Source organism: Labrus bergylta, chromosome 17 (assembly GCF_963930695.1).
Source record: "Labrus bergylta chromosome 17, fLabBer1.1, whole genome shotgun sequence".
Lineage (NCBI taxonomy): Eukaryota > Metazoa > Chordata > Actinopteri > Labriformes > Labridae > Labrus > Labrus bergylta.
In genome coordinates, this window is record NC_089211.1 from 14,788,171 (window position 1) to 14,808,826 (window position 20,656).

Here is a 20,656-nt window from a genome sequence, read left to right on the forward strand (position 1 = left end):
AAAGTAAATAAGTACTAAAAAATATCAGAACTAAGAATGTGAATATATACAACCAGGATTTCACTAAGCATTACTAGTCTTAAATAGGAAGATTAAATATGGAAAATTGAATGTAAATGTGCAAAAACAGAGTTGTAGATGGTTAAAAATTAAATATGGAAGATTGAATGTAAATGTGCAAAAACAGAGTTGTAGATGGTTAAAAATTAAATATGGAAGATTGAATGTAAATGTGCAAAAAAACAGAGTTGTAAATGGACAGTATTGACATAAGTTAAAGTGCATGAGTGTAGACATATTATAAGCAGAAACTATACAATATAACGGCGAGTAGACAGACAAATGAAGTGAACATGAGTGCAGGGATAATGTGTAAATGTAACACGTGCAGAACAGATTACAGTATTAAATATTTACTTTTCATCTATAAACAATAACAAAATACATTTATCTTAACAGATTTTCAATTTGCAAAAGGTTATAAAATTATAAATGTATATGCATCTAAAAGAGCTTTTGACTGCAATGCCGGTGGCAAACTTTCATTATACTTCGCTTCATTTCTGTGTGACCGATAGGTGGCAACAAAACAGCTCACTGCACAAAGTCACGGACGGCGAAGAAGAAGAAGAAGCTTACCGGAAGCAAATCTTTCACCTCTGCCGCTGTGCATGAGGTTGGCGGGCTGCTAGTTTTGTTGTATTTGTTCAAATTTTTCTGCGGAACAGGAGTACAAAACTTTTTCCCCCACAAAAAAACAAAACTCAGTATCACGTGGACCCCTTTCAGTCTGGTAAAGCTACGCATCGATTCATGAACACTTTTATTTCACACTTTTGTTTACCTTTTAGTTCGCTTGTAAAAAAAAAGAGGATTCAATGCTAGCAGTCGGCTAACTGACCGGTATTACACCAGCTAACATTAGCTACAGAGGGTTACAGAGGCATTTGTAGTTGGGGGTTGTCTACTTGTCTCACTCTGCTGTTGCTGAACCTTTTTTTTATTAATTTGTAGATAAGTGAGCGGTGGTAGCGCAGCCATGCCGTCCAGCGCTGGTCCCAGCAGCCCCGCCGCTGTTCTCGCTGAAGCTCTGGAAAACTCTTCCCGGCTCATTGACAGACACCTGCAGGATGACCGTCTCTTCCCCGACCTGTCGGAGCTGCTCAGCGTCCCCGCTCACAGTAAGCAGCAGAACAAGGCCTACTAATTAAACCACCAACTCAAGTGCTTCTACTCACATTAGCTTTTGCTTATCGAACTACGAACAGTAGAGTAAAGTGGAAGGATGGTTTAAGAGTCAAAACTTTGGAACAAATAAAGTTGGAAAGCATCCATCGTCGCTTTCAATTGTTGTTTACACACACGTATAGGAAATGCACAAGAGGAGTGCATCAATCACTCAATCAATTTTTATTTGTATAGCGTCAACTCATAACAAGTGTTATCTCGAGACACTTTACAAAGCAGGTGAAATGCCTTACTCTTTGTCTGTTAACATTACAAAAGAGCAGGTAAATGGTAAATGGACTTGAGCTTATAAAGCGCTTTTCTAGTCTTTCCAACCACTCAAAGCGCTTTTACACCACATGTCACACCCACCTATTCACACCCTTTCACACACTGATGGTAGTGATGATCGCTATGTAGTATCATCCATCAGAAGTAACTAATCCCATTCATACACCACCACCGAAGCAGCGGGGAGCAATTGTCTTGCCCAAGGACGCATCGGACATTTGGTCAGCTGGGCATCGAACCCTCGACCTTCCGGTTGAGAAGCGACGACTCTACCAATTGAGCCACTGCCGCCCGCAGTGACCTTACTCATTGTTATGTTACAAAAGAGCAGGTAAAAGACCTTACTCATTGTTATCTTACAAAAAGTAGGTAAAAGACCTTACTCATTGTTATGGTACAAAAAGCAGGTAAAAGACCTTACTTATTGTTATGGTACAAAAAGCAGGTAAAAGACCTTACTCATTGTTATGGTACAAAAAGCAGGTAAAAGACCTTACTTATTGTTATCTTACAAAAAGTAGGTAAAAGACCTTACTCATTGTTATGGTACAAAAAGCAGGTAAAAGACCTTACTCATTGTTATGGTACAAAAAGCAGGTAAAAGACCTTACTCATTGTTATCTTACAAAAAGCAGGTAAAAGACCTTACTCATTGTTATCTTACAAAAAGCAGGTAAAAGACCTTACTCATTGTTATCTTACAAAAAGCAGGTAAAAGACCTTACTCATTGTTATCTTACAAAAAGCAGGTAAAAGACCTTACTCATTGTTATGTTACAAAAAGCAGGTAAAAGACCTTACTCATTGTTATGGTACAAAAAGCAGGTAAAAGACCTTACTTATTGTTATGGTACAAAAAGCAGGTAAAAGACCTTACTTATTGTTATGGTACAAAAAGCAGGTAAAAGACCTTACTTATTGTTATGGTACAAAAAGCAGGTAAAAGACCTTACTCATTGTTATCTTACAAAAAGCAGGTAAAAGACCTTACTCATTGTTATGTTACAAAAAGCAGGTAAAAGACCTTACTTATTGTTATCTTACAAAAAGCAGGTAAAAGACCTTACTTATTGTTATCTTACAAAAAGCAGGTAAAAGACCTTACTCATTGTTATGGTACAAAAAGCAGGTAAAAGACCTTACTCATTGTTATGGTACAAAAAGCAGGTAAAAGACCTTACTTATTGTTATGGTACAAAAAGCAGGTAAAAGACCTTACTCATTGTTATGGTACAAAAAGCAGGTAAAAGACCTTACTTATTGTTATCTTACAAAAAGTAGGTAAAAGACCTTACTCATTGTTATGGTACAAAAAGCAGGTAAAAGACCTTACTCATTGTTATGGTACAAAAAGCAGGTAAAAGACCTTACTCATTGTTATCTTACAAAAAGCAGGTAAAAGACCTTACTCATTGTTATCTTACAAAAAGCAGGTAAAAGACCTTACTCATTGTTATCTTACAAAAAGCAGGTAAAAGACCTTACTCATTGTTATCTTACAAAAAGCAGGTAAAAGACCTTACTCATTGTTATCTTACAAAAAGCAGGTAAAAGACCTTACTCATTGTTATGTTACAAAAAGCAGGTAAAAGACCTTACTCATTGTTATGGTACAAAAAGCAGGTAAAAGACCTTACTTATTGTTATGGTACAAAAAGCAGGTAAAAGACCTTACTTATTGTTATGGTACAAAAAGCAGGTAAAAGACCTTACTTATTGTTATGGTACAAAAAGCAGGTAAAAGACCTTACTCATTGTTATCTTACAAAAAGCAGGTAAAAGACCTTACTCATTGTTATGTTACAAAAAGCAGGTAAAAGACCTTACTTATTGTTATCTTACAAAAAGCAGGTAAAAGACCTTACTTATTGTTATCTTACAAAAAGCAGGTAAAAGACCTTACTTATTGTTATGTTACAAAAAGCAGGTAAAAGACCTTACTCATTGTTATGGTACAAAAAGCAGGTAAAAGACCTTACTCATTGTTATCTTACAGAAAGCAGGTAAAAGACCTTACTCATTGTTATGTTACAAAAAGCAGGTAAAAGACCTTACTTATTGTTATCTTACAAAAAGCAGGTAAAAGACCTTACTTATTGTTATCTTACAAAAAGCAGGTAAAAGACCTTACTTATTGTTATCTTACAAAAAGCAGGTAAAAGACCTTACTTATTGTTATGTTACAAAAAGCAGGTAAAAGACCTTACTTATTGTTATGGTACAAAAAGCAGGTAAAAGACCTTACTTATTGTTATGGTACAAAAAGCAGGTAAAAGACCTTACTTATTGTTATGGTACAAAAAGCAGGTAAAAGACCTTACTTATTGTTATGGTACAAAAAGCAGGTAATTGACCTTACTTATTGTTATCTTACAAAAAGCAGGTAAAAGACCTTACTCATTGTTATGTTACAAAAAGCAGGTAAAAGACCTTACTTATTGTTATGGTACAAAAAGCAGGTAAAAGACCTTACTTATTGTTATGTTACAAAACGCAGGTAAAAGACCTTACTTATTGTTATGTTACAAAAAGCAGGTAAAAGACCTTACTCATTGTTATCTTACAAAAAGCAGGTAAAAGACCTTACTCATTGTTATCTTACAAAAAGCAGGTAAAAGACCTTACTTATTGTTATGGTACAAAAAGCAGGTAAAAGACCTTACTTATTGTTATGTTACAAAACGCAGGTAAAAGACCTTACTCATTGTTATGGTACAAAGATGGCCTATCCATCATGAGCACTTTAGCAAAGCAGTCAAAAGTTACCGTGGTAAGAAAAAAACTGTCTTATTAAAAGGCAGAAATCTTCAGCTGGATCCCCGGCTCATGACGAAACAGCCTTCACAGGCCTAGACTGCGCCGGGCTTGGAAAGGGATAGGGGGGAGAGATGGGATAAGATGCAGGAAGAGGGATAGGGAGCAAGGGGGTGGAGGGGGGAAAGGCAAGCCGTCCATCAACAATCTGGTGGGGAGGGGGGTTGTTCTGGCAGGCCGTCCAATGCATGAGATGTGAGATACTGTATGTTTTGAAAAAGCATGTAATTGGGGACATTCACAGTCTGAGAGCTGTAATGCATCAGAAGAAAAGGTGATGCACAAAGCAAAACTTCTTTCAATGCCATATCAAAGCTCACATCAAAACACAGCTATCAAGATTCCCACTTGTTTGTGAATGGAGAAGGACCTGTTGTTTCTTGTGTTTTGTAGATATGCCGTCCCTCTCTGGAGTGTCAGACATGGACTACCCGCTCCAGGGACCTGGTTTAATCAGTGTGCCAAACCTCCCAGAGCTCAGTGCAGTCCGCCGAGTCCCCCTGCCACCTGAGCTGGTGGAGCAGTTCAGCCGTATCCTTTGCCCATTCAGGAAAATAAAATTGAATGCTTGCAGGAGGACTAAGAGGTTGCCCTGAGACTAAAAGCATCTGTCTGTGATTATCTTTGATTTGAGTTTCAACTTAACCGTTTACAACCCAGATATGCAATGTAACTGCATGATGGGAGTTTTTCCTGAGATTTGTCGAGCATGGCTTACTATTGATAACGACATCTTCATGTGGAATTATGAAGATGGGTAAGTACATCAAGCTTATGTGATGATGCTGTGTGACAACGTTTGATATACGTGATTAGGTATTTATTTATTTCGGCTTTAATCTTTGCAGTGGAGATGTTGCCTATTTTGATGGCCTTATTGAAACCATATTGGCAGTGGGCCTTGTAAAACCAAAACAAGGTATGTGTGAACCCTTAAAATCAACATTGGTTATTGTCAAACCACTCATTTGAAGTAATGTTGTTTATAGTTGCGTTTTTTCTTTTCAGGGATTTTACAGCCACACATTCACTACCTCTTGGTACTGGCCACTTCTGTGGATGTTGTGATCCTCGGACTGAGCTTCCCCAAGAGCCAGGCTGGTGAGTCCCTCCTACAGCTCTATTACAGTGACATTCAAGTTTTTCCTGTGGAAGTTATCATGTTAATGTCGGAAAGACAATTTATCCTGATGCTTCTCTGTTTGCAGATTAACTGAAATGTAAAGTCATTACTCCAGAAACTCTGCCAAATTTTGTAATTCGATAAGAATATCATCCTGCACTTCAGTAAACTATGTTTTAAAGCTGCGAGAGACACAAAACATGGCAGCCTGAAGCTAAATATATTGCTGCTTGTGCTTTTCAATGTGACAAATAGGTGTAAGGTATGCATAACTTGTGAAGGTGGTCAAGCGAGCAAGTACTTACTTTATTATTATTATTATTAACCTTTATTTAACCAGATAAAGAACCCATTGAGATCAGGATCTCTTTCACAAGGGTGACCTGGCCAAGAGGTCAGCAGCACATGTCAAAAGAACAGTTACAATTAAGTGACAGTACAGCTTAACAACATAGTATTTTCAATAAAAAGAAAGTGTGGCCGCTGTGACAATAAAACAACAATTTAAGATTTTAAAAACACAGGCACTGTTCAATGGTCTCACGTTGTCTGTCCCTCAAGATAGAACGGAACGCTCCAAGTGGAATAAGTTCAGGGAGTTTTAATTCAGTCTGTAGACTATTCCATGCCGAGGGGGCAGCAAAGCTGAAAGCTCTTTTTCCTAATTCAGTCCTTACCCGAGGAACAGATAGAACAAGTGTAGTACAGGAACGCAAGGCATAGCGACTGCTTGTTCTCTGCAATAAAGCACACAAATGTAAAAGAATCAAGCCTAAAAGAGCCTTATAAATTAGGGTCAGCCAATGTGCGTATCTGCGTGCACTCAAAGAAGGCAAGTTCGATTTCAAATACAATTCACAATGGTGGGTGAGACGACTACAGCCAGTGACAAATCTCAGTGTTGAATGAAAAATAGTGTCCAAGGACTTGAGACATTTGGGTGACGCACTCAAATAAAGCACGTCCCCATAATCAAGAATGGGCAAGAAAGTTTACCTTGAACTGTTTCACCATAGACATCCCTATTGTTAAGAAGCGCATTGATTGATAAGTGCTGTTTATAACTGATGAAGTATTTGTACAGATATCTGTTGTTTTGATTGCAAGAGTGTTCCTTTGTGGGGATGTCTGCCTCATCTGTCTTCCTCTTGTTTTAGGCTTGAACGACAGCATGTCAGGGGGGATGCAGCTTCTTCCAGACCCCCTTTTCTCGATCCCCACAGACAACACCTACATCCTTTCCATCACCTCTACCGACCTGGGACGCATCTTTATGGCGGGAAAAGATGGCTGCCTCTATGAGATCGCCTACCAGGCAGAGGCAGGATGGCTGAGTCAACGCTGCAGAAAAATCAACCACTCCAAAAGCTCTCTGTCCTTCCTCGTCCCCTCCGTGCTCCAGTTCTCCTTCTCTGAAGATGGTGAGGAGGGGGACACATTTCCAGCTGGAGTGTTAAATGTCCTTGATTTGATTAAGCGTCCCTCTAATTTGTCTTGTCCTTGTTCTCTACAGACCCCATCGTGCAGATTGCTATTGACAACTCACGCAACACACTTTTCACACGCTCTGAGAAAGATGTCCTGCAGGTATGTTTTTCAGTAATTTTCATGATTGTTTCAGATTTTTGAGTAATCTGTAGGGATTGATTCTGCGGTAAAATGATTTACAATGTCTCTTATTGTTAGGTGTATGACCTGGGGGCTGATGGACAGGGTATGAGTCGTGTCGCAACCATGTCTCAGAGCACCATCGTTGCTGCTGCTGGAAACATAGCCAGGTATGTTATGGTTTGTAGAAACTTAAAAATGTGTCTCCTGTCAATCACCCTAATAGAAGAGTCATATTAATTTCTGTCTCTCTGAAACCTTCCTCTGCAGGACAATTGACCGTTCTGTCTTCAAACCCATCGTCCAGATCTCTGTGATTGACAGAGCTGAGTCGTCAGACTGTCACTTGCTTGCTGTAACTCATGCAGGTAAATACAATTACACATTTCTGAAGTGGAGTAAAAACAGGGAAATCTTCAGCTTATTTGCAATATCAAATAAATGAATCCACCTCATCATGTATGGATTGTACTTTATGTGTGCCTCAACATATTCTGTTTCTGTAGGTGTTCGTCTCTACTTCAGCACCACACCTTTTGCCCCTCCACTCCAGAAGCATTTGGCAGTTCGGCCTTGCTTGCTAGCTTTGGTCCATGTCCGTTTGCCACCTGGTTTTTCTGCATCCTCTACCCTGCAGAAACCGGCAAAGGTCCATAAGGCGCTACATAGCAAAGGTAGAACCAGAATTTTTTGGGTTTACAAGCAATATCCGAAAAAAAAAAAAGAATCAAAGAATATACATACTTGCAGTGCTACTGTGATGATTTTGTAGATTTCCTTTAATATGTTCTGTTTTTTTTATCTTGCAGGCATTCTGTTGATGGCTGCTTCTGAGATGGAGGATAGTGACGTGCTGTGGTGCATCAACCATGACTCCTTCCCCTTCAAGAAACCTTTGATGGAAACTCAGGTTGGCAAACATGAACAGTACAAAACATTGATTTAAATCTTTGTCACTTCAGGTGTATCATTACCATTAGTGTTAGCTTGTTTACACAGATCCAAACACACAAAAATAGGGCTCACTTCTCTTTGTGTTTATTTGCAGATGATGTCTAATGCAGATGGACACACTTGGGCTATTTGTGCCCTGAATGAGGAGAGGCCGGGCAAGATTTTCACTCCCCTGAACAAGGACCACATCTCCATCACAGATTCCCCTGTGGTGGTGCAGCAGCATAATATCCCTCCACAGAAGTTTGTCCTTCTCTCTGCAAAGGTTATAACTGCTGTCTTCATGCTGCAAATGTAGAGTAGAGTATTGATATATAGTGAGACACAAAGGTGACTTAGCTATGTATGCTAATTTTAGACTCTATACTGTCCTTTAGGGGAGCCATATCTTCCAAAAACTGCGTCCAGTCGACCAGCTGCGCCACCTGCTGGTGAGCTGTGCAGGAGGAGAAAGTGAAGACGTTGAACGCTTTTTCAAGCTGCACAGGGTACAAGACATGTACATCTCTGTTGATTGTCTTATTATTGCATTTACAGTATACACAATATATTGAAGTTGTTAATTCATTCTACACAGGAGGAGCAGGCTTGTGCAACAGCACTGATTCTGGCCTGTTCCAGCGCTGCAAGTGACAGAGAGGTTTCACAGTGGGCCACAAGAGCCTTCTTCAGGTCAGATAACTTTATCAATATGCTCACAGGTTTAAACAAACTCATACTCTCTGCAAACTAAAAGCAGCCCCTCTGTTATTGTCATGATTAGGTATGGAGGGGAAGCACAGATGAGATTCCCCGCAGCCTTGACATCTCCCAGTACAGTTGGACCTGTGATGAGCTCTCCTGCACCAGGTAGATAGTTGAGTACTGTCCACCTGGCCCGGGAAGAGTTATACAAATAACCCCACCAGCTGTGAAATTGTCAAGAGCCTCATAAATGCAATAACCAATCAATGTCTGTACAAAGTGACTAATCACTTAACATGAAATAAATCCAAACTGTATTGTAAACTCTTTTAGAACATTGCCTTTGATAATACTAGCGCTAAATGTGATCGTGGATCTTTGTTGCTTTTGTTTCTCTCCCTAAGGCATTGTGCCCCCAGCTTTTGCCACCCCGTTTGCCCCCATGCACACTGGATCTGTCCCCATCACACCCATGTCTGCCAGCCCAGAGGTGATTTTCTCAGGGAAACACAGCGGCATCTGTGTCTACTTTGCTCGCATACTTGGGTGAGTAAATCCTGCAATGTTTTGTCACATTAACACATTTTTATTCTTTGAGAGCATAAAAATGTATCACCTTTGTCAATTTGAAGTGTGATGGTGTTGTCCGTACTAAACATGCCTTCCTCTCTTGTTCTCTGCTCACCACACGCTAACAGAAATATTTGGGATGGCAGCCTTGCTGTTGAGAAAACAATAAGCAAAGGAAACCAGACTGTCAACATTGTGAGTATCACACTCACACTAACCCTACACCAAGCATTTATTTAAAACTTAATGGTGACTTCAGTTCATAGGTGTTTCAAATGATGTTAGCAGCCATACATTAATTACTCTCATCTTTTGTCCCCGCAGTTGGAAAGCAGCGTTGGTTTGTTTGATCTGGAGTCGGTGCTCCATGAGCTCTGCGGTTTGAGAGAGTTTGTTGATAAAAACTCTCAGTTCAGTCCGTCCTCTCTCGGTGTTACAAGGTAAGAGCTCTTCTGCTCTTCAGTTAAATTAATCAGTTTGCTGATGACTTAACCTAATTGTTTTAAAACAACCATCAGCAAACAAGCTTCCTTATCAGAAAATCAATGGCTACAAATTTAAGGGTTAATTAAAAATCATCTGTTAATTTAACAGCGAAGTACCTGCCGTGACCTGAGTAGTTTAACTGATGACTTCATGTTTAACTTGGACTGTATACCTCTGTCGAGGGGCAATCCAGCTGGTTACTGCATGATAAAAAGAGACACGACGAGATGTAACAGAGAAAAGACTTGATTTAAACAAAGTAACCAAACACAATGAAATAGCAACACTTTACAACATGTTCCTGTGTGAAAGACTGTGACAAACTCGCCTAAAATATGTTATTATTATATGGACTTCTAATTATGCTGCTGAGCTGAAATACTAATATATTTTCTAATTTTGTATTTTTTTCACTTTGCAATGTTTTTGAGTAGCGTCACATTGAAGTGGAACCATGTCTAAAAAAACATCTGGTGTTACCCAGTCCTCATGACTAACATCTGTTTTCCTCCCTGTTAGTTTTAGCTCTCCTGCCAACTTGCAGCAAAGGCTGCTTGGATTTATGCGCCCTGATGGAGCCAACTCACAGCAGGTCCAACAGGAGCTCCAGAGGAAATATCACAGTGAGTTATGAGTGCAGGTTTTATTGTTATGCTGGTCATGAGAGATTAGTATTCCAAATACGTATTCGTGATGAAATGTCTCATGTTTAACAAAATAAGAGTTGATGTGGTTTTCTGATGTACCAAAAGTCTTTATTTCTTTATATTCCTGTAACTCTATTCTCTTTGTGTTTGTGTCTCTTATCCAGCCAACGCTCAGGTGTATGAGAAAGTGTCCCTGCAGGGCATCCAGCAGTTGGTGCATCGCTCCTATCAGACACTGGCCCTCTGGAAGCTTCTCTGCGATCATCAGTTCAGCCTCATTATGTCTGAGCTGCCAAAGGTACATGTGTGCACAAACATTTCTTTGCGGCATGTAATGAATATATCATCTTTTTGTTTACAGCCAAATTACCATGTCCACAATATCATGTCTCATTGATCGCTCTGCATATTTTATTCATTTGTAGGAGTTTCAAGAGCAGATGAAAGGAGCCAGTTTTAAAGATGTAGTGATCCGGGGTAAAGAGCTGTCTGGAGCACTCATCACAGCACTCATCAACGTCTACATCAAAGATAACGCCTCTGTGGACGGCATCAGCAATCACATGCGAGACATCTGTCCCCTGCTTTACAGCAGCGATGACAACGTTTGCTCAAAGGTACAAACATGCAGCCTTTTGAGTTCATACTGAGTACTGAAAAAAAATGAAATTCTATGAGCTTAATAATTGTAGATCAAGTAGAATGTGTCAGTCTATTATAGGTTCAGAGGTCTGCCATTCCTGTTGTATTCGAGCTTCACATTTCTTGCTGTCTTCAGGATAACTTTGCATCAAGAACATTAAAAGGCGCCAATTAAACCTCATTGATTTATGTGTCTTAATGTTGAATTTGTTGCCTTTATCTCCCACTTAGGCTAATGAGTTGCTGCAGAACTCAAAGCAGATTCAGAATAAAGCAGATAAGGAGAGAAAACTGAGGGAGTCTCTACAGCTCTATCAGCAGATCAGCCAACACACAGACCTGCCGCTGGTCTGCTCCCAGTACAGACAAGGTGAGGACGCACAAGACCCCCCTCCAATTTTGTATTTTTATAGCGGATATGTTATTTTAAAAAAAGCATACTAATGTTTAAAAATTGCCTTAGTGCGTTTCTACGAGGGAGTCCTTGAGTTGTGCCTCACAGCAGCAGACAAGAAGGATCCACAGAGGCTGGGTCCCCATTTCTACAAGAACGGAGAGCCTGAGGATGACAGAGTGGGACAGCAGGCCTTCCAGGAGAGGTAACACAAAAGCAGCAGTACACAAATCTGTGTCATTGATAGCTATTGAAGTCCATTGTTACCAATATTTTTTCTTCCCCTTCTCTCTCTGCACCAGACTTTGTTGTTATAAGTGCATCACAGACACCATGCAGGAGCTGGTGAACCAGAGCAAAGCAGCCCCTCAGTCCCCAAGCGTGCCTAAGCAGCCTGGGCCTCCTGTCATGACCTCTGATCCCAACATGCTCAGCAACGAGGAAGCCACTGCCCATGTAAGAAAGGAGGGAACAGCTGGTGCTTGTTTTGTGACAGCAGTGTGCACGATCTGCATTATTAATGAAAATATGTCGCTCCCTTTGTAGTTTGAGCAGATCCTCGGTCTGGCCCAGAGGTCTCAGGACGAGCTGTTTCACATCGCTCTGTACAACTGGCTGATTCAGGCTGACCTGACTGACAAGCTGCTGGAGGTAGTGTGTCTTGATTTATGCTTCTTTTTTTCAAACCTACATACTTTTCAAATGATTATAATCCAGACTTTAGGGTTTCCTCACCAACAGGTTGTAGTGTTTTTTATGAATGACTTTTTAAGGGTGTTCATAAGAAATGTGAAGAAGTAGAAGAAAAATCACATCAAGTTCCTCAAAATAATAATAAAAACATTATAGTGCACATTTTATTATGCAAGTAAACTTGGATTCTTTAAGTTGTTTTATTTTCTGCATATTCTTTTGGTTCTGTTTAGCCATAGTAAACATGCTGTATCAACCTTGTTAGTGGGATCATATTGCATCTTTCTTTGCCTTTGTTCTCCAGGTGAATTCTCCGTACTTGGAGGAACACCTGATGCATATGATCAAGCAGGACCAGAGTAAGGTCCACAATATGGACCTGCTGTGGCGCTACTACGAGAAGAACCGTAACTTCGGCAAGGCAGCTCATGTGCTGGCCCGTCTCGCTGACATGCACAGGTGCAGACACAATGTTCAACTGTGGTACATTGATGTATTTAACATACTGTATCTTTTTTTGGGGCTATCTAGTTACCAAATATGCATGACTCTATGTAATGTTTTCTTTTGTATGTTTTCAATAAAGGTATGCTAATATTGTTTTTTTTTGTTTTTTTACAACCATGCAGCACTGAGATCTCATTGAAGCAGCGTTTGGAGTACATCGCCCGAGCCATCCTGTCCGCAAAGAGTTCCTCCTGCATCTCAGCTCAGGCGTCCGATGGAGAGTTTCTTCACGAGTTGGAAGAAAAGATGGAGGTGCGTATGCATGGTCATCACAGAGAAAGATATCTTGGCCTGATCCGTCAAAAAACAAGTTATTTAACCATTCTGTTTGTGTATTTTTCCCTCTCGTTAGCTGGTGCGCATCCAAGTACAGATTCAGGAGACCCTAATAAGACAGTACTCCCATCATCCCTCAGTGAAAAATGTCATCTCTCAGTTGGACTCAGAGCTCATGGACATCACCAAGGTAACGCATGCAGAAATTACCAACCAGGAGTGACAATTTTCAGTAATTTTCTTTTCAGTGACGGGGTAATCTTAATACAAGCTGAATCATGTCCTCCTGTGCAGCTCTATGGGGAATTTGCTGACCATTTCAAACTGTCTGAGTGCAAGCTGGCCATCATTCACTGCGCAGGACACTCTGACCCCATCCTGGTGCACTCGCTGTGGCAGGAGATCATGGAGAAAGGCAAGTGAAATGTCAACACCTCCGCATATTGTTTGTGTATTGTTCAGCCATGGCCAAACCTTTTTAACAGCTCCCTTTCCTCGCCATATGGGATGTTGGTTTCAGTGATGATTTTTATGTCTTGTCTAGAACTCGGAGACTCAGTGGCCATGAGTCCAATAGACAGGATGAGGTCCCTCAGTTTGAAATTGGTCTCGCTGGGAAAGATTTACGCTGCAACGCCAAGATATTTCCCTCTGGGTGAGCATTTACGCCTTCCTGTAATTATGTTCAGTTTTCCACTCGTTAGAAATTTCCACCTCACTGTTTTCAACTTTAATAACAGTAATATAATTAGACTTCCCCTTTGCATCATTTATGTCGGCATGACTCTGAGGTGCTGGTCTGCTGGGTGGTGCTGGTGTTCAAATGATTGCTTGATTATCCTCCCATTAACACCAGCCTGTTCAAACTTGTGCTCTGTATGGAAACTGATTTTTATTTATTTTTTATCAGCAATGAACAAATTGACGAGTTATGCATTTCTAAAAATTGCTGTTGTGTCTTGTGATTGTAGAGTTCCTTGTAAAATTTCTGGAAAAGGAAGGGTGCCAACTGAACTGGGATGTGGGCTTCGTCACCTCCACCATGCAGGAGATCGGAGTACAGCTACCTCGTCTTCTGGAGGTCTATGACCAGCTCTTCAAAACCAGGGTGAATGTTGAAAAATATGTACTTCAGTCATCACTGTCAGTTTTTTTTATTTGAAGGCCTTATAAGCAGCATTGGGAACCTCTTTGGATTGACTATTACGTTTTTTTATTTAAATCATAATTTAGTTTATCAACCTCTCGTCCTTTAGGATCCATGTTGGCAGCGACTGAAAAAGCCTTTGCACCTGGTGGAGTGTATCCACGTGCTTCTGTCAGGATACGTGGATGATCCCAGCAGAGTACCAACCTATGACAGGTAAGCACTGTGTAGCCGTTTTCCACAAATGCACTTCTGAAAAATTCTAGAGAATTAAAATCCTGAAGCAAAACAGGACGTAAAAAGAACAGCGTGGAATTGGCAGACGAAGCAACGGAGTCTGCTGAACGACGCTGTAAAGAGAATACTTTCCTTTATATGAACGCTACGTGTAATTCAACTGAATCACAATATCACCAAAAGAGCTGAACATACTGGCAAAGAGAAAACGTTATGCAGCAGTTTTATTACGTGCACAGAGATCATTTTGGTCATGTTGATCACTAGGGCAGGAGAAAGTTTGAGTTCACACATGCAATTTACCCCGAAATACTAGAGTAGTTTCGTCTGTGAAAGCACCGTATCAGTAGCTGCTTAGTTCCTGTCCTGTAGTGGGCACTCTAGTGTTCACAGAGCATATGAGCTACAATTTATATCCCTAAAAAAAAAATTTTGAATCCTGCTTCAGTGTCAAAAAGCAGGGCCGGAACATCCCTCTGCTTGCACACTTCATTGTAAGCTGCCTTAGATGAAGTCCTTAACTGGTGTACTTAATAATGTTGTTGGATGAAATCTTCTAATCCTGGTTATTTTGATGAAAGACAACATTTCTTTAATAACCATATTTCCTGTGAGAACAGCAGAATTAATCCCAATGAGATTACGCTGTGAGATTTCTTGGTAATGCATCATGTTTGTCAATCACTGCAGCTACATTCAGGCTGTAAATCACACAGAAGGGCAGACAAATAACACACAATATCCTCCTAAGCTTGATTCTCAATGTTCCTGTCATGTGGATTTCTGTGATCACCACAGCTAACGGTCAGATAGCTTTGCATTACAACTGTTTTCCGAGGGGGTTTTCTTACTTTATTAGGACAGTTTGAAAGTGGTTCAGGTTAATATGAAACAATGGCTAGATTCTTCTGTGCATTTTAAAGGTTTACTGGCAGCTTTAGTGGTTCCTCCTAACTGCACTGGCATAACTCCATAACTTCCTAAAGCTTGAAGAGTTGAAGTATTTAAGCAGCTCTCATCATAACAAAACAATTCAGTCAATATAGAATCAAATTTGACTGTTTTTAACATTATTTACATTTAGATGGTACCTGCAGAAGAATAGCAGAAGTGATACCTACTATGTTTCTTTTTTTGTTTTGTTTTACAAAACCATAACTACTAGGTTTATAAATTCCATTAAAAGGCCAACATGGTTTATATGTTTATTTGAAGATAATCTGGTGCTATTGTTTAAGAGAACACGTTCCCTGAGTTAAATAGGGTCTGTATTATGAACCCATTAAGACCGCTTACACATTTCTCCCTCTGTGTTACCTAACCTCACCATAGCAGAGTTAATACTGTTAGGGAACAAGACACATTCCTACTGTGTTCTCTCAGACTGCTGAACCTTCTTACTTTCTTCAGAAAGGTGCGGTGTACGTTCCTTAAACTTTCAAAACTGCATAAAAAGAAGTTGTAAATGTGTTTTTTATAGCTTTGATTTCCCTCCATTTCAGACGTCGATTCACTAATGTGTGTCTTGACAACATCTGCGGATACCTGGTGGAGCTGCAGTCTCTGAGCCCGAACTCGGCCCTTCAACAAACCATTGGAAACTTCAAGTCTCTACAGGCGAAGCTGGAAAAACTCCACTGACACTACTAATGAAGTTCTTCACAGGACAAGGGACAGGTGACCTCTGGATGTTGCACTGTTTGCCTTAATTTAACAGCTGATCTATGTGTCTGATCACATGATCAGCATGCACGACTTGATGTTGGTATTCCATTGTAGAGTTTGCCACCTTTTATCTTCAGTCTGAAACGTTGCGGCTTTGCGAGCTCGAGCAGGAGAGAGAAAAGTCTTCTGATAAAGATGAGACGGACAAATTTTATAACTTATTTAATACTTTTTGTTATTGGTCTACACATAGTGTTAAAATAAAGCTTTGGAATAGTTTTTTTTTCTCTGCATTGTTTGCAATATAAGTCAAAAGATTAGAAGATACCCAGGTCATCCGTGTTCATGAAGCATGAAATAACTAAATGAGAGTTTGCCGGTCTGTTTTCATACATTGAAAATGCACTTATGGCTGATTGATTTAGGATATTTTCATATGCATCCACTTCATAAAATACATTTTGATCAGAGGGGAATCATTTTGATTGTTCTCCATTTGCCTCCAAACAAACAGTTCAGTGTTGGACGTTGTAATTATGTATATAACTTGGCCATAATGTCATACCTTCTGCCAAAGTCAACTCAACTTAATTCTCTTGTGTATTATTTCATTTTTTGTTTACTTGGCTGAAAATTGTAACCTGTGCCCTGGTGAATGAGTGTTTTGTGTGTTTGGAACAATTTGTACACACAGCCCATCACTGAATACTGTGGTATGTGTTGTGTGGAGTCATAAAAAAACATTTTTATTAAGAGAAACTTGGCATCACTTGGTGTTTGTATCAGCAGAAATGTCACCTGTGAACAAAGCTGTGTTTTTAGGTACAGATCTGTGATCAAATTTGCAAATAATAACAAACAGAAGGATAAAAAATGTGCTGTGGGCTGATTACTGTGGTGCAAAAAGATGTCCAATAATGTACTTGTTGCCTTCACTGTTTGTTGACATAATTATCTTTAATTGAAAACAGTACTCAGGGTTTTCTACAGTCATGAAAGCCAGGGCAGTAATTGGTAAGGGACTTCTTTCTCCAATTAGCTGTGCACTAAAACACACAATCACATATCATTTTTAGCCTTATTAAAAAATAAAATGTTTGTACCTGACACTGGGTTGATGTCTTTTTTAATGACTCAGTGACACATAAATGCAAATATATTACGTCAAGCAAAGGTTTTGCAATGTAAGCGACAACTAATGATACAAACAGCCTTCTTTATAATATCAGACATGATGCTCCTGATCAAAACACTCTTCACAGTTTTCATAATGCAAGTCACTTAAAATGTTAACTTTGACGCTACGAGTCTTTGTGCACCTTAGCTAGAAAAAAAAAACAGGATTTTTTACGTTTTGATTCTCCCGATAGTATACCTGCTTTTTGTCGTCTCAGAAATACAATAATATCAATATAGTTTAGTTATAGCTGTTCAAAGCAAATGACAAAGCCATGCATTATGGTGAAGTAGAAAACAAAAGAAATATAAATTAAGTTTGTTTATAACATACATGAAATATTCCTGACAAAGGGATCAATTAGCTTAAAGACAACAGTGCCTTTATGACCCACAACACAATATTGAAAAGATGATGGAGCAAAAAGCTGCGTCAGTTTCAGATAATCCTGAAGACCCCTGTCTGGAACAAATGCTCAGTGGGAACCTGAACATTATTAAATTGGGTTTAGAGATATTTTATCAGTCGACAGTAATTCAATCTACCCTCTACCTTGATGTATTCCAAGTTAGATCAAAAACTCACTTTACTCTGTAAAGTGTCTGAAAGAGAGGTCTGAAGATGACCCACTCATGGCCAAAAACATTTGGTTACCCTCACTTGAGATAGATGGACACTATTGTTGGAGAAATTATTTAATTTTTTTACCAAAACAGTTGCTATTTAATTTAATATCAACCAGCTTATGTATTCATCTGCTGATTGTTTCAGTTCTTTACAAATCATGAAATAAGAGATTAACGGAGTTTGCCATGTACAGTATGTGTTCATCCACACCTATTCTGCATCTTCTGGAATTAGCAAAGGAAGTTTTCATTTATACCAGGGCCATTTTTGACAAATTTGGGTTTAGCTTTTGATTGGTAGTAGCAACCCCTGTTGAACAACAATTGAGACTATTAAAATGATATCAATTGACCCCCTAAAAAACTCATTATCACTGTACATGTTTTAAGTTTAGTGACAAACAGCAGAGTTTTACAATCCAGTGAAACAGTGCAGTGGGGAAGCAGAGCCAGAAGTTCTTCCAATACTTGACATTGTGTCTAAGTGTAAAATCAGATTTGCTTTACATAATTCTACCGTTTGCATGAGCAAGAAAGCTTTTTCACTCCATGCAGGAATATATAAGGAATAATGCAGGTGTAGGAGGCTGCAACATAACTGGCCACCTCCACCACTATTGATGAGGTGTGGATGTTGTTGGTGATACGCAGAAGCAGATGAGTCAGCCAGCAGACCAGGAACACACTAGCTACCGCCACCACACTCTTGGCTGCCCTCACTTGAGGGCCCGAGCTTGGACTTGGTTTAGCTGCCATCTGGCTTGGCCTTGAAAGAGTTGGTGGAGCTCCAACTTTGCTGCCTGTGTTTGCGTCCTTGCTGTGGTGGGAGGTGTTAGCGCTTTGACCTGACTGGCTTCCATTTGGACAAGAAGTAGCAGCCACGCCTGTATAGATGGTGGTTAGTGATGCAGAATCTTTGGTATCGTTTGAGGTGCTTGGGCCAGCAGCATCTTTGACTGGTGGGTCTTCCTTAACCATCTCCTTGGTAGCGTCAGAGTTGTGACTCTGAATGCGTCGCTGGTTTCGGAGAAGAGTTATAACAATCTGGATGCTGACAAACACAATCCCAGCAACAGGAAGAGCGTTCGCCAGGGTTAGATAAAATATTTCATAGGTTTGTCTAGCAATTGCATTAGGAAACCAGTCTATACAATCCTCGTGGCTGCCATTCGTCACCTCCACTGTGACAAAGAAAACATGTGGGATACTAAAGACCAATGCCACTGTCCAGCTCCCAGCCAAAAGACATCCAACCAAGCAGAGACTGTCCAGCTGCACCGAGGCACCACCTCGTTTTAGAGAGCCGACGAGCTTCTGATGCCAGAAAACACTGATGAATAAGGTTGTAAAGATGCTGCTGGTTTCAGAGAGGTCGGCGCTGAAACGAAACACGCTGCAGAAGGTTTCCCCAAGGAACCAACGTCCGGCGAAATCTGCAATGGTGTCGGGAAGGTCCACCAGGTAGTTGGTGATGAGGTTGGAGACGGCCAGGTTGATGAAGAGGACCTCATTTGTGCGGATGCCAGATTTCTTCCCGGGTAGGGAGCGTATTGCCAGCCAGTTGTTTCCAAGTATACCTGCCAGGAACATGAGTGCTCTGATGATGGATTCAATCAGCTCTTCTGCGTCCATCCTAACAGACAGTCTTCCAGGCTTGTGATCTTGGATGCTTTGATTTTTTGAATTTTTATTAGGGAAGGAAGGAAGGATGCCAGACCCAATCACACTGTAGTATTCAAACAACAACTCACCATTTCATTTTCCATCGGGAGCCTTCATTATGTAATCCCTCTGAGATGAAGGTGTATTCTTCTCAAGATGGGCCCTCCCAGGGAGCCTTCCCTGACCAAATGTAGATTGAAGAAAGAACAAAAGGTAGAATCTGAACATCAAAATAACACACCAACTCATTGGTCATACAGGACGGAGAACCCTTTCAACATTTCAGTTAGATTTGTGTTTTCATTCCTGCATCACTTTTTCAAATAAAATATTTTTTTGCGTGCAAGAAGTCAGTTTATCCTCTCGCAATCATCCCTTAATTTTTCTTAAGAAATGTTTATCAGTAGGACTACTCTAAAATCATTAAGTTACTCTTAACACAGTGCGTGTTGACAAATTCTAACAACATATTAAACGAGTTGTCCTTTGCCTAAAGGACTTTGCGTGATCTAATCTACAATCATAAAAGGTTAAAAAACAAATAGCTAGGAACATCAAATAACAGCCAGTTAGTAGCACAGTTTTTAGTTTCGGTGTAACCTGCTTTTTTTTGTTTTGTTCAAAATTTAAAAAAAAATAATAATGTGCAAAACATTAAATGCATAATGTGAACATGTTGAAAAAAACATCTTTTAGGTGTACTTGTAGAAATTATCAATTTTCATTCAATCTCTAAGGCTGATCATTGAATTTACCTACATTTTTCTAAAATCAGTATTGGTGTCTCAAAAACCCTTATTAGATGGCTTTAGTCAGCAGGTCATTAACTAAAGCTTCATTAAAGTTTGGCAGCACCAATCCACCCAGTCTGCAGTTGTAAATGTTACTTTTTTTGTTTGTTAATAAAAAGATTGTGGTCTTAATTGCAAAAATGAAGTGGTTCAAGCTGGAGACAACATTAAATATTGTGTCCACAAAATATCCTCACACTTGTCCTTTTTTGTTATTTTTATAACTAGGCGTTTTTTTTATTAGCTGTGATAAAGTCACTACAATATGAATAAATTCTGTACCTGCAGGCAATATGTCAACATTATAATTTTAAGAAGATATAGCCTACCATTTTTATTATTAGCCTATAATAAGCCTATTTTTTTTTAATTTAGTGAGTATGTTTGCTTTAAATTTAATTGTCTTTTAAGAGACAATCCAGCTGTTGGTCAGAT

At 39.7% G+C, this 20,656-nt stretch overlaps 2 protein-coding genes across 2 annotated transcripts; one reads left to right on the forward strand and one right to left on the reverse strand.

Annotated features, from left to right (window-relative positions):
- Positions 1 to 632: 632 nt before the first annotated feature.
- Positions 633 to 17,072, forward strand: nup155 (nucleoporin 155). The gene is made up of 34 exons (XM_020629909.3): positions 633 to 793; positions 1,015 to 1,181; positions 4,726 to 4,863; positions 4,993 to 5,089; positions 5,181 to 5,251; positions 5,341 to 5,433; positions 6,613 to 6,876; positions 6,969 to 7,042; positions 7,142 to 7,233; positions 7,334 to 7,431; positions 7,570 to 7,737; positions 7,873 to 7,973; positions 8,112 to 8,282; positions 8,395 to 8,505; positions 8,595 to 8,689; positions 8,781 to 8,866; positions 9,106 to 9,247; positions 9,400 to 9,466; positions 9,596 to 9,711; positions 10,277 to 10,380; positions 10,569 to 10,702; positions 10,830 to 11,021; positions 11,278 to 11,416; positions 11,510 to 11,645; positions 11,743 to 11,896; positions 11,987 to 12,091; positions 12,438 to 12,592; positions 12,763 to 12,892; positions 12,993 to 13,106; positions 13,211 to 13,331; positions 13,461 to 13,571; positions 13,888 to 14,024; positions 14,173 to 14,279; positions 15,803 to 17,072. The coding sequence occupies exons 2-34, from the start codon at positions 1,040 to 1,042 to the stop codon at positions 15,939 to 15,941; spliced, it is 4,104 nt and encodes a 1,367-aa protein (XP_020485565.2). The 5' UTR covers positions 633 to 793; positions 1,015 to 1,039; the 3' UTR covers positions 15,942 to 17,072.
- A 144-nt stretch (positions 17,073 to 17,216) lies between these two features.
- ora5 (olfactory receptor class A related 5) lies at positions 17,217 to 20,235 on the reverse strand. The gene has a single exon (XM_020629946.3). It carries the CDS (start codon positions 19,398 to 19,400, stop codon positions 18,282 to 18,284), a length of 1,119 nt encoding a protein of 372 aa, XP_020485602.3. The 5' UTR covers positions 19,401 to 20,235; the 3' UTR covers positions 17,217 to 18,281.
- Positions 20,236 to 20,656: the final 421 nt, after the last annotated feature.

Coding starts and splice junctions, on each gene's coding strand:
- nup155 (XM_020629909.3), top strand. CDS start 1,040: ATGCCGTCCAGCGCTGGTCCCAGCAGCCCCGCCGCTGTTCTCGCTGAA. Junction 7,043..7,141: donor CTGAGAAAGATGTCCTGCAG/GTATGTTTTTCA, acceptor TCTTATTGTTAG/GTGTATGACCTGGGGGCTGA. Junction 14,025..14,172: donor ACCAGCTCTTCAAAACCAGG/GTGAATGTTGAA, acceptor CTCGTCCTTTAG/GATCCATGTTGGCAGCGACT.
- ora5 (XM_020629946.3), bottom strand. CDS start 19,400: ATGGACGCAGAAGAGCTGATTGAATCCATCATCAGAGCACTCATGTTC.